Source organism: Panthera tigris, chromosome B3, assembly GCF_018350195.1.
Source record: "Panthera tigris isolate Pti1 chromosome B3, P.tigris_Pti1_mat1.1, whole genome shotgun sequence".
NCBI classification, from domain to species: Eukaryota; Metazoa; Chordata; class Mammalia; order Carnivora; family Felidae; genus Panthera; species Panthera tigris.
Window position 1 is genome coordinate 107,515,975 of NC_056665.1, and position 13,817 is coordinate 107,529,791.

The 13,817-nt window shown below is 39.2% G+C and overlaps 1 protein-coding gene across 1 annotated transcript in view; it reads left to right on the plus strand.

Annotated features, from left to right (window-relative positions):
* PRKCH (protein kinase C eta) overlaps positions 1-13,817 on the plus strand; it is a 231,866-nt gene that overhangs the window by 112,904 nt on the left and 105,145 nt on the right. The window contains exons 3-4 of the mRNA XM_015543305.2: positions 8,274-8,424; positions 10,900-10,934. Of these exons, the coding sequence (XP_015398791.2) occupies positions 8,274-8,424; positions 10,900-10,934 (186 nt within the window). The remainder of the gene's footprint in view (positions 1-8,273; positions 8,425-10,899; positions 10,935-13,817) is intronic.

The window sequence follows — 13,817 nt, forward strand, 5'->3', positions numbered from 1 at the left end:
GCCACAGATCTTCGTTAAGATCTTAACCGCAGTGCCCTTGCTGTTAAGCAAATTCAACTTAACAAAGTTAAATCGTAGTTTTACACAGAATCAAAGTCATTCCCTTCATGCCTTTTATATTCTGAAAGTATTTATTTAATTCTGAAATTTAAAAGGTGCCATGCCATGGACTTTCGGTCTCTGATTTAATTTGCTTGCAATCATTTGAAAATTAGGACATGTGATCTCTGCTGTAAGAAGTACTTTCAAATATAGATTTCTGCAGCTGGAATAGAAAGCTTTAGATTCAGGTAAAGCAAAAAGCTTTAGGTAGAGCAAAAGACTAAAGAGGATGAAGCGTTTACTATTTTTGAGAAGTTAAGGCAGCTTTACAGAGACTTCACAGAGTCAGCCCTCCCCCACAAGGCCTCAGGCTAGCAACACATTTCAGTCCAATGAGAGTTTTTGACATGAAAACTAACCCTGCAGTGCTTTGGTGGCTCCCAGTCGCTTGTGCCTTTTAGAGTTACAAAGAAAGTGTGGGGTGACAATCCGATTTTGTGAAACAGAATTTTGTTTCAAAATAGTCAATCTTCATTATATTTGACCTAATTATTCTCTACCCCATGGATGGGATGGCTTGTCAAAACCAACTCTGGGTGAGACAGATCAGGCAGGGCTCCAGGCCTGGCCGGCTCTGAGCCTGGAATGTGAATTTCCCTGCCGGGCACTGAGCCAGCTTCCTATTTACTTAGAGGCAGTGAGCACCTCGGGAGCAAAACAGAAGTAGTGATGCAAGTTTTGGCTGCAAAGGCTGTTACGGTTTGCCTAACGTGTTCAAAAAAACATGTGATCTGAAAGATGTCCCCAAGCCTGGGTTGGTTTGAGGCACAAAAGGATTAAATAATCTTTTGTTAGTCGTTTTTACTCCATCCTAAGGCAATAGGAGGCAGTGCAAACAGTGAGGAAGTCCCCTGTGCGCTCTGATTGTAAGGTGAGGGTAGAGACTGAACCCGGGCAGAGTGCAGTTCGAGAGCTCTTTCTTCCTGTCCATGACATCCGTCAAGAGAATGTGACAGTGAAAGCCATTTGAAGCCATGGGGGGAAGGGGTACCTGTTTTTTTAACCAAACATCTTTCAAAATCCCAGGTGTGTGTGAGTGTGTTTTTGTGCTTTTATTTTCCATTTATTTATTTTGTAAATGTTTGTTTATTTTTGAGAGCGAGCACGCGAGTGAGGGGAGGGGCAGAGAGCGAGGGAGGCAGAGGATCTGAAGAAGGCTCTGTGCTCTCAGAGCCTGTGAGGGGCTGGAACTCACGAACCATGAGATCATCATCTGGCTGAAGTTGGAAACTTAACTGACCAAGCCGCCCAGTTGCCCCTGTTTTTGTGCTTTTTAAACAAAAAGAGGCACCTGTCCGAAAGAATACAGAAGAGGGAGGAGTGAAGTTTAGTTAAAATGACCACATAGGAGATGCTTCTGAGGCATCTGGGGTACCAGATGAACTCTTTCCCAGTGTTGTGAGTTAAAGAAAAAGATTGAGGTACACTCCCAGATTGCTTTGGGAAGAGGAAGGGTAGGGACATTCAGAATGTAGGGGTGGCTATTTAGGCTCTGAGATAGGTAGGATAAGCCCGAGTTAACTAACTAGTTGGAGGGAAAAAAGAGGAAAGGGCATTCTAGGAGGGGTAGAAAGCAGGAGAAAAGGCATTAAGTGCTGACCAACATGGTGGACGGCTGCAAGCAGTTTCTTCCTAAGTCCTACAGGCTAGAAGGAATCATTTGGAATATTCATAGGTCTTGTTACTACTGTGGCAGTAGCTGTTGAGGGGGTGGGGGAACATGATTCAATTCAAGAAATATTAAAAATGCAAGTGAGCTGACCTTTTAACCACTCTTCATGGTATTAAGGGCTTAAAAAAGTAAATTCTTGATAATTAGACCCCCGGAGAGAGTTTAATTTGCATCTAGATGTGGTAAGTATTTAGTAATTCAATACACATTTTGCATTGGCCAATATTGAACTAGGTCTCAGGCTGGTGATAACATATGCTAGATATAGTGTGATCGTTAGACCAGATTTGATCATCTCTCCAACAAAGGAACATTAAAATCTGGTCTTTTGTCATTACTAAATGGCTTCTGGAAATACTGCAGAAGAGAGCCGTATAGTAGAATGACTTCAGTTCATAAGTGATGCTTATGCAGAATTGTAAGACTCTCGGGAATATTGAATATGACACTATCCCTATAGGGCTGAGGACAGGGAGATAGTTATCTCCTTGAGACAGATGGGAAACCTGAGAATGAAAATAATTAGGCTGCTTGCCAAAGGTTGTACACATACATACCCCAAAACCAAAACTCAAGCAGTTACATTTTTAACTGTGCCAGAGCCTCTGAAAGCATTGGTGTCTTAACCAAATTCATTTTCACTATTTCTACTTCATTCTTGGAGATTTCTTATGTAAAACCTAATTTTTACCATTACGTAGAAAGTAGTAATTGATATCTATATAGTATATATTCTTCCTGGCATTTTTATAGGAAAAAAAATCCTAGAAGTTGAATTGCTGAATGAAAGGAAATGCACATTTAAAGTTTTGACAGGTATTGTGGAACCTGGGTGGCTCAGTCAGTTAAGCATCTGACTCTTGATTTTGGCTCAGGTCATGATCTTGCCATTTGTGAACTTGAGCCCCACGTGGGATCTGTGCTGACAGCACAGAGGCTGAGTGGGATTCTCTCTCTTTTGTTCTCTCTCACTCCAAAATAAAGAAATAAACTTAATAAAATAAAAATAAAAATAAAATAAAATAACATAACATAACATAACATAACATAAAATAAAAACTTTGACAGGTATTATTAAATTGGTCTCCAAAAAAAATATTCTTGGAGTGCCTGGGTGGCTCAGTCGGTTAAGTGTCTGACTTTAGCTCAGGTCATGATCTCACAGCACGTGAGTTCAAGCCCCACATCAGGCTGTGTGCTGACAGCTCAGAGCCTGGAGCCCGCTTGGAGTTCTGTGTCTCCCTCTCTCTCTGCCTTTCCCCTACTCACACTCTGTCTTTCTGTCTCTCTCAAAAATAAATAGGGGTACCTGGGTGGCTCAGTCAGTTAAGCACCTGACTTTGGCTCAGGTCACGATCTCACGGTTTGTGAGTTTGAGCCTTGCGTAGGGCTCTGCCCTGCTTCAGATTCTGTGTCTCATTCTCTCTCTCTGCCCCTCCACCACTTGTGTTCTGTCTCAAATAAATAAATGTAAAAAATAAATAAGTAAACATTAAAAAAATATTCTTTTTTTTTTTTTTCACTGTTCTTGAAATAGCTACATGTGTCTGTCGAATACTACCAGGGGCCTACTTCTGTGCTGAACACTTTGAATGCATTACCTCCCTGGAAAAACCCTATAAGGAAAGCACTACGTGGTTTATGGATAGGAACATTGAGGCTCAGCAGGGTAAACACAGCCGGAGGTGGCAGAGCCGGGACTGGACCCAATTATACTCCTACCCGCAGAGAGGGAGGTGCCTATTTTCCCATTCCCTTGCAAGCATGGGCACATTAGCAATCCTTATAAATATTTGCCAATTTAAGTAAAATATCATTTACCTCCTGATTCTTACGTGTTCATCTTGGATAGATAGGATTAGACATCCAGTGTGTTTATTGTCTGTCTGCATTTATAACTTTTATGAATTGCCTATTCATCTCCTCTGCCCCATTTTTACTAGATTGTTCCTCCCTTATTAATAATTTCCACATATTATAAATAGTAACCCTTGGTCATGTGTTGCAAATCCTTTTTCCCCCAGTTTGTTTTGTTTAGCTTTCTGTTTTGTGTCTTTTGCCAAATAGAACTTTAAATTTCTTAAATTGCAGATCTGTGAGTCTTTTATGGCTTTAGAGTATTGTTGTCCTTATCCCATCCCAGGACTATGTATTTTTTCCCTATGTTTTCCCATTTTTCCATATTTTTTTCTTTAACATTAGCCTGAGATGGTTTTGGTGTTAAGAGTGAGGTAAAAATAATTTTCAAAAGGCTTACTAGTTGTCTAAATGCTCTTTATTAATAATCTATCATTTCCCACTGATTTGAACTGTGTTGTCTTTAAGCAAAATTGATTTCTAGCTTTGGACTCTGCAGATGGAAGCATGTTATGTCAATCACTGTAACTTTAGAATATGTTTTAACATAGGGGACAAGTCTGCCCTCGTTAGAATTTTTCAACAGTTTTGAAATATCTATAGTACCAACTAAACTCTAAAAAAGCTGTCGAGTTTAAAGACCTCCTTTGGGGATATTTATTGGGATTTTGTTGAATTTAGAGATTAGTGTAGAAAGCATGAACAACTTTGTAGTATTAAGTCTTTCTATTTAAGAACTTCATTTTTACATATCTTTTCATAGTCTTCATTTGGGGGTTTATATGTTTCTTCATATAAACCTTGCACTTCTTTGGACAAATTATTACTAGATAGTTTGGGTCTTGTAGCTTAATGAATGGGGATATATTTTTATTATATATTCTAAATGGTTCTTTTGGTATACCAAAAGAACTTTGACTTTTAATGATTTATCATTGTCCATCTTACTGAACTCTCTTTTTAGTAGATTAGGCTAACTTCTCCTGAGTTTTCTAGTCATATATTAACTCCAAATCATGGCATCTCTGCCTCCTTTTTTCCTGACAGCTTTCTTTCCTTCTTTCGTTCTTTTGTTCTTTCTTTCTTTTGTTCTTTCATTCTCTTTCTTCCTTTCTTTTTCTCTTTCTTTCTTTCTTTCTTTCTTTCTTTGTCTGTCTGTCTGTCTCTTACAGCTTTGGCAAGTACTTTCAGGATAATAGTAAGTAATGAGATGATAATTGGTCTTATTTGTTATTAACTTTCATGGGATTTATTATTTTTAAAAATTTACCATTCAGCTTTTGATTTGTGAGCATATTGTTTTAGTCATGTTTTAGTCATGTTAAGGAAACAATCTACTCTTTTCAAAAAGTTTTTTATTGGATTACAAGTTAAATTTTATCAAGTGCCTTTTAAAAATATTGAAATGATCATTGTTACTTTCTTTTACCTATTAATAGAATAAAACATAATAGATTTTCTAATAATATGCCCATTGTTGTGTTCCTGGGAAATTTTCCACTTGCTCACAGTGGGTATTTCTTATAATAGTGCTGAATAGTATAGAATTTCCTGTTATCTGAGTGTCATTGCTACCTGGAAAGGTGCACATAAAACGAATTCTTCAAAATGAGGAGTTTGTTAATATTTAAAAAGTTGGGGAGGGGTTTGAAAAACACAACTAAAATTATGAAAATCTTTATTGAATGCATTTTGTTGTTTTGTCATAGGCACTAGTTTTTGGAGCAAAATAATTTTTTCAGATAAAATTCAATGGCAGAATACTATATGTTTTATTTTTGATTAGTATAATGAAGTTTTCAATAGGGTATTTTTAGCAAGTGTTTGAGACTTCATCAGTTTCTCAAGGGCCTCTCCTAATACATTAATATTCAAAATTTTCTCTCAAAATAACTGTCATGTCATTTTTCTATATCAAATTTCTTTTGTTCAACTGTTAACAGATCTAACTCTATCATAGCCCTATCTACCATTGCCTTCGGGTGTGAATCTCACCGTACTCAAACATGACTTTCCATAGACTACATGAAAATTCTTCAACTTTTACAGGATTTTCAGTTTTACTTTGCAGTTAATTTATATCGCACATTAAGATGTTCACCACATATAGCTTCACACCCAAGAAACTGAGAAGACAACGTGAGGGGCTAGAGTAGATGCTGTTATTAAGTGGGAAGGAACATTTGTGTTGGGAACTAATTGTCAAAGAATGGGAAAGAAAAAAATCCCATACCGTGCAAATACTAATATTTTCTAGTATTGCTTTCCTGTTCACTTTGTAAGTATACAGCCTTCAGTAGTGAAAATCTCTGCATCAGTATTCATGAACGAGCTTGATACGTAAGCAGAGGTGTACTTTTCCTGAAGTCCGTAATTAGAGGTTAGGTGGTCCAGAAAGTGGATGAGAGAAAAAATTTTCACTAACCTATAATGTAAATGTAGCATTTTCTCCCATTGTTCACTAAACCACAGAAGTGTGAGCAGTGTTTAGGATGTTCTCACGATAGAAATCTTGGATATTTTCATTATGTTAGTTTTTATAGATACTTTAAAATGTAACTAGTACTTCACTACTACTAAAGTAACTACTGCCCATCACTTCTTCACAATTACGATGATCAGGTATGCCACTAAGTATTTAATGTATTTTAATATAAATTTAAATATATATTGTTCTTGAGGTGCCTGGGTGGCTCACTCGGTTAAGCGTCCGACTCTTGATTTTGGCTCAGATCGTGACCTGATCTCATGATCTCAAGGTCGTGAGATGGAGCCCTCCAATGGGCTCCAGGCTGAGTGTGGAGCCTGCTTAAGATTCTCTCTCTCCGGTGCCTGGGTGGCTCAGTTGGTTAAACGTCTGACTTCAGCTCAGGTCATGATCTCGCGGTCCGTGAGTTCGAGCCCCGCATCGGGCTCTGTGCTGACAGCTCGGAGCCTGGAGCCTGCTCCAGATTCTGTGTCTCCCTCTGTCTCTGACCCTCCCCCGTTCATGCTCTGTCTCTCTCTGTCTCAAAAATAAATAAACATTAAAAAAAAAAAAAAGATTCTCTCTCTCTCTCTCTCCCTCCGTCCCTCCCCCACTCACACACTCCCAAAAAAAAAAAACCATATATATATATATACATATATATATATATATTATTCTATCTCACTTAAAATATATTTTGATACTTGATTTCCTTTGTAATTATGTGTGTGTGTGTGTGTGTAGTTTTTTTTTTTAAGATTATAAAGGTTGACTCTGAGAAGGGATCCATAGGCTTGCTTCACTGGACTAAGGAGTCCGCGACATAAAAAATGATTACTAACCCCTGATTTTTTTTTTTCCTGTTATATCTTTAGATGTATCTGTTTTATCTTTCGGTCCTAGGATTGTATCACATAGTTCCCTATAAAAATACAGGGTGCTTTCTTTTCTCCTCTATTCTGGAACAGGTTTCAACACTAGCATCATCTTGTTTTTAAAGGCTAAAAATAATTCACGCATGAAACTATCTGGGCCTGGATGATTTCGAGAGGCAGTCCTTAGAAAATCTTATCATTTTTTTTTTCTAAAAAAATTCATCTATTTGGTTTATGTAGCTCAATTAATTTTGGTCATTTATGTTTTCATGGAAATCTTCTATTTCTTCCGGGTTTTAAAATTTATTAGATTTATTCTTGCATCTTTCTTACATTTTCCTTGCATTGAAGTGATTAATTGAAAAGCATTATTTTATTTTAGTTCATTTATTTCTTTTTGAGAGAGAGCGAGTGCAAGTGGGGGAGGGGCAGAGGGAGAAGGAGAGAGATAATCTCAAACAAGCTCCACACCCAGCCCAGAGCCCGCGGGGGGGGGGGGGGGGGGGGGGGGGGGGGGGGGGGGGGGGGGGGGGGGGGGGGGGGGGGGGGGGGGGGGGAGGGGGGGGGGCTTGATCTCACAACCATGAGATCACGACCTGAGCTGAAATCAAGAGTTGGACGTTTAACCAACTGAGCCACCCAGGAGCCCCAGAAAGCATTATTGAGGAAGTCTCTCTATACCTTGGGAAAGTTAATTTACTATCTTTAAATGGTGAGCAGTTTTGATTCTTGAGGAGCCACCATTTGTAAAATGTGAGGTTGCAAGAGGAACTCGGCACCAAGCCCAAGTGAATTTCTACCCATTCCAGGTTAACAGAGATGGTGTTGAGACTGATGCTTTTGGGCAGCACTCTCACTGGGCTATGGCCATTCCCTCCTTCTGTTGGTGAGGATGCCAGAATGAAAGGCAAATAATGAGAAATCTCTTTTACCTGCTCATAGTTATAGCCAATCTATGGACCTGAGGTCCCATCCAGCTGGACAGGAGCTAGAAGTCCAGGCTAATGTCCCATACCGGAACATTAGAACCCTGGGGAACTCATGGTGTGTGCTGGGGAGACTGGTCCCAGGTAGCCAGTTCTAATCAGGCAGTGGGTATCTCAGAGTTCACTTAGGTCCAACCTTACAAATTCGGAGTCCTAAGGTCACTAGGAAGCATGGGGATGTTCTGGGGTGTTGGGCATCGTGAAGAAAGAAGAAACAATTTTGGAGAGTGTTTGGAGCTATTACGCTTTCCCATATGTTAGGTACAGCTAGATTTGTTGCACATTATTCTTTTCTCCTTTCTTTTAATGTACAGCAACTCTCCAGAGAGACCGAATCTTCAAACATTTTACCAGGAAGCGCCAAAGGGCTATGCGAAGGCGTGTCCACCAAATCAATGGACACAAGTTTATGGCCACATACCTGAGGCAGCCCACCTACTGCTCTCACTGCAGGGAGTTCATCTGGTAAGTGGTTCCCTGGCTTCTCTCTTCCTAGGAGCTTCTTTCTATAATCCAGGCCTCCTCTGCTTGTGTGTGGTTTTAGAAGGAAACATGACTATTAAGAATTGTTTTAGGATCTGATTTTTGTCTTTCATTCTAATATGTTGACCCGGCGATTTAAATTGCCAATGAAAAACATCTGAACCATTTGCAGATCCAAGTTTTAGGTGTTATTTCTTTTTCCAGTCCTTTGGGGAAAGGTGCTAATGAACAGGAACTGGTTAAAAAGCAGTAATTAGGGAAGCTAATCAATCAGTACATAGATAATCAATAAATTGGATAATCAGCCCCTGAGTAAGAGAGAAAATAAAAAAGTATGAGTCACATGATGAGTTATAGAAATTAACTGTTGCAGATCAAGTAAGCACACAGTAATCTTCAGCCTTATGGTATGTGGCCAAAGGTAATAACTTTCAGTGATTGTATACTATAGTCCTTGGCATTTAGGGATTGAGATAATTAACAGTTAAGAACTTCTAGATCAATTGGGGCAGCATCTTATTATACATGTGACTGAAGCTTAAGCCTCAGTGACAAATCTATAATGTAAAATAAATTTAAGTTAATAGTTATGTTCAATTAGAGCTAACATTAAGCACATTTATTTAGAAAGAGGAAGGAAATGCCCCCTCACACACATCCGAACATATACATACAAACCCATCTCTGAGGTAGAAAAGACTGTTTAATCTCTATAGCATGAAAAGAGAGCCTTGTTGTTTGTTGGAAACTTTTGTCACTTTAAGTCAAAAGCTCTTGGTTCAGAGTAATTTTTTTGAGTATTGATTAATGAGTTTGTATTTCGTGGGGTTTTGTTTTGTTTTGTGATTGCTTTGGTTTTTATGCCTTTTAGCAGTCAGGATCCAGGGTTAGTGTTCCTGGAATTTTAAATGAAGAATAGAGTCTTATCTAAACCAGAGACCCTAAGCTGGCTGTTGACACGATGCCTACAAATGTGCCATCACAACGCTCGTCTTCAGAAGCAGGCTTCTGCTGCACTTCCTATTGAACAAATCAGAAGCTCTGGCATCTTTGAACCCGTTTTCTGCCCTTGCAGTAGGTCTGAACACCCGAGGTAGCTGCCATCCTCCTCTCCTTGCGGTTTGCCTGACCTACAAGGTCTGTCACTATTTCATGTCACACCGTTCTGCCTCCCTCCTTTATGTGACCTGCCTGCCCCTTTGGGCATTTGTGGTGGCAACCTGTGACCTCAACTAACGTTCTTAATGGAAACTTGTTTGGTAATTTCACGAAATGTTTTCCACCAAGGAGACATTAACTCCCACTCAACCAGCCTTCAATTGCTCGCTCTCTCTCTCTCTCTCTCTCTCTCTCTCCCTCTCTCTCCCTGCCTTGCTCTCCCTCACATGCACACAATATTGATATGTGTGCCACATATTATGGTTAAGAGTATGGACTCTGGCATCCAGTCTCATCACCAACTAGATGTGTCAACCTAGTTAAGTTATATAATTCATCAGTGTCTCCTTATTTGTAACATAAAGATAAGGTTGTTGTTTTTTTTGCTTGTATAATAAACTTCTATATAGCACTTAAAGTACCAGGCACTATTCTAAGCATTTTACACGATCAACTCTCTTTATCTTCATGATAACCCTAAGAAGTAGGTACTGCGATCATTATCGCCCTTTATAGACGAGGAATCTGTGGCCCAAAGGAGTTAACAACATGCCCCAAATCATGCCTAGGCCATCTGGTCTGTGCTCTGAGCCTTCCTGTTATGTGTGCTGCCTCACATGACTTTTGTGAGGATTACATGAGATGCTATATGTCAGCAGCTTGGCTCAGTGCCTGGCACAACCTCTGAGCTTAATAAAATAATAAAATGGGTTCTCTGTTAGATGACAATGATGATGATATCACCACCCAGAGAAGATATTTAGGGAGAGACCAAGATGGTAGCTGTGGGCCTGACAGGTCTCTTGTGGCGGCACTTCTGTCCCCGCCCCCCCCCATTGGACTCCATGGGGGTGATGTGGGCACAGGGAAGAGGAAGGGTGCCCCAGGCCAGGCAGCCGCAGTGGACCCCTCTGTTTGCTTCACTAGCTGCGCGTCTTCATGCGGATGGGGGTGAGAATGCCAAAGAAGGTGGTGGAGTGATGCTTTAAGCTGAGATTCAGTCACACAAGCAGGCGAGGACCCGGGTTTGCCGTAGGGGAAGGTGGTACAGCGAGGATCGCCGATACCCACCTGTGTGTGTCACTGGAGCATTCGAATCGGGTGACTTCCTCTGTGTCTCCTGGTAACAGACAAGCGCTCAGAAATCACCTCACCTTTGCCTCTTCTCTGAAATTGTATTTTTCATACAGGAGCAGAGGATGGCATGCGCTTGTTTTCCTTAAGTACTATGCTTAGAGGAGCATTGTTGCTGAAATATTTTGACTGATGATAACTTTTGTTCTCTATTGTCTTGAACAGGGGAGTATTTGGGAAACAGGGTTATCAATGTCAAGGTAAGAAAACACTTTTGAAAACCATATTTAATCTTGTTCCTGTGTTAAAAACTGATTATACTAAGAGGAAACAGGATACATTTCATTAATACTGTGATAAATAACTCAGCGGGTCAGGTGAGACCCCTACAGAATTACTGCTTTTTAGTTGTGGTCTAAACTTTGGCTACATTTTAGACGGCATAGAGGGGGCATTTTTATTTCTAAAGCCCAGATACCTAATAAAGTTTAATTGTTTAGAATTTTGTCTCTGCAATAACATGAAAGCACTAAAGGTAATGTCATTTTGTGAGCAGTGCCCTTAAATCCCGAAGCTAAATTGTTGTCTTTTACAACCCCAGTGTTAATAGAGGTGAGAAGTGGCACAACATTGCCTGTTTACCTGCAGAGGGAATAGAAACTATTATCCCAGCTCCTTTTTCATTTTCTAACTCCAAAAAGAAGAAAGAAAAAAGAAAATATGAGAATTGTTGAAAGTTAAAGAGAAATAAGTGAAAGAAGGCTCTTACTTAGATTTAGCCAGACTGGATTGATTTGTCTTCTATTTGGCCCTTTCTTGTTGTTGGCTTGAACATCATTATACAGTATATATGTATGGTACCTCTTTTCTTGATTTCTACTCTACAGATGATTGGTAAAATAGTGCTACATATCCTGGAGTGGTAGCCTCCCATGGTAATAAGGAATTTCTGCCTTCTCTTCTGGAGAAGGTGAGGTAGAACTTTATTTCCCTTAGAATGGAGTAGGACACACGCTTGGATGTAGTTTTCATTTTCACATGTAAGCAATTCTGCATTTTCAAATTTGGAAAACAATACTGTTATGGCAACAATAATCGACTTTATGCTGTTAATCTCAGCCTCAGATGACAGCATAGTTCACAGGTGAGAATTGATGTCACTTTTTTGGCACCTCTCCAGCACAGGGACATGCCCTTTAGTCACCTCTGGTCATTCTGCATAGTGCCAGGATATTTGATGGGCTGATTTTTAGTGGGCCACCTGTTGTTGAAAGAGCAGGAAAGACCATTGGTCAGGAGAAATGTTCACATCTTGTTAAGGGGCATAAAACCAAATACCTGATTGAGAAGGGTATACCATGTTAACATTAGTCAAATGAAATAGACAAAACAGATTTCAGAACAAAGAAAATTTTCAGGGATAAGGAGAGGAATTATGTAATGATAAAGGGATCCATTTTTCTTTTTTTTTTAATATGAAATTTATTGTCAAATTGGTTTCCATACAACACCCAGTGCTCATCCCAACAGGTGCCCTCCTCAATGCCCATCACCCACTTTCTCCTCCCTCCCACCCCCCATCAACCCTCAGTTTATCCTCAGTTTTTAAGAGTCTCTTATGATTTACCTCCCTCCCTCTCTAACTTTTTTTTTCCCCTTCCCCTCCCCCATGGTCTTCTGTTAAGTTTCTCAGGATCCACATAAGAGTGAAAACATATGGTATCTGTCTTTCTCTGTATGACTTATTTCACTTAGCATAACACTCTCCAGTTCCATCCACATTGCTACAAAAGGCCATATTTCATTCTTTCTCATTGCCAAGTAGTATTCCATTGTATATATAAACCACAACTCCTTTATCCATTCATCAGTTGATGGACATTTAGGCCCTTTCCATAATTTGGCTATTGTTGAAAGTGCTGCTATAAACATTGGGATACAAGTGCCCCTATGCATCAGCACTCCTGTATCCCTTGGGTAAATTCCTAGCAGTGCTATTGCTGGGTCATAGGGTAGATCTACTTTTAATATTTTGAGGAACCTCCACACTATTTTCCAGAGTGGCTACACCAGTTTGCATTCCCACCAACAGTGTGAGAAGGTTCCCGTTTCAAGAGGGATCCATTTTTCAAGAAGACATAATAATCTTTAACATATAGGCACCTGACAACAGAGTATCAAAATACATGAGGCAAAAACTCATAGAACTGCAAGGATATATAGACGAATCCACTATTACAGTGGGTGACTTCAATATCTCAGTAACTGAGGTCCAGCAGACAGAAATTCTGTAAGGATATTACAATTTGATCAAATTGACATTTATAGACTACCCCACCTAACAACAGCAGAATATACATTCTTAAGCTCACAAGGAATATTAATATAGACCACATTCTGGCCTATGATGTAAGTCTTAACAAATTTAAGAGAATAGAAATCATAAAAAGTATTTTTTCAGAGCACAGTGGAATTAATGCACACATGAATCAGAAACATAGCTGGAAAGCCCCTCCCCCCACATATTTGGAGATTAAACAACACATTCAAAATAACACATGGGTAAAAGAAGACTCAAGAAAAATAAAAACTATTGTGAAATAAATGAAAATACAGTTTATGAAAATTTGTGGGATACAGCAAAAACAGTACTCAGAGGAAAATTTATACCATTAAATGCATTTATTAGGAAAGAAGGATCTAAAACCAGTAATCTAGGTTTTCATCTTAGGAAGCTAGAAAAAGGAGAGAAGCTTAAAGTGAGCAGAAGAAAAGAAATAATACAATTAAAGCAGAAATCAGTAAAATTGAAATTAGGAAACCAATAGAGAAAATCCAGCAAATAAAAAGCTGGTTCTTTGAAAAGGTCAATAAAATTGATAAACCTCTAGCCAAGCTAATGGATAAAAAACAAGCAAACCTCAGATTCCTCAGAATGTAGGTTTTGTCTTGGTGAGGGATGGTTTTGAGATCCCCTCATATAAAAGGATCAGTTCTCTGGGAACTTTCAATTTGGTTCTCCTGCAAATTCAGTCTGATGAAAGCTAGATTTTTTTTTTTAAGTATATTGCTATTTGCTGACATGTCATCTGTATTTATGTATTTAATCCTAAAAACCTCCACATGCCCTGAAAGATCTTAAA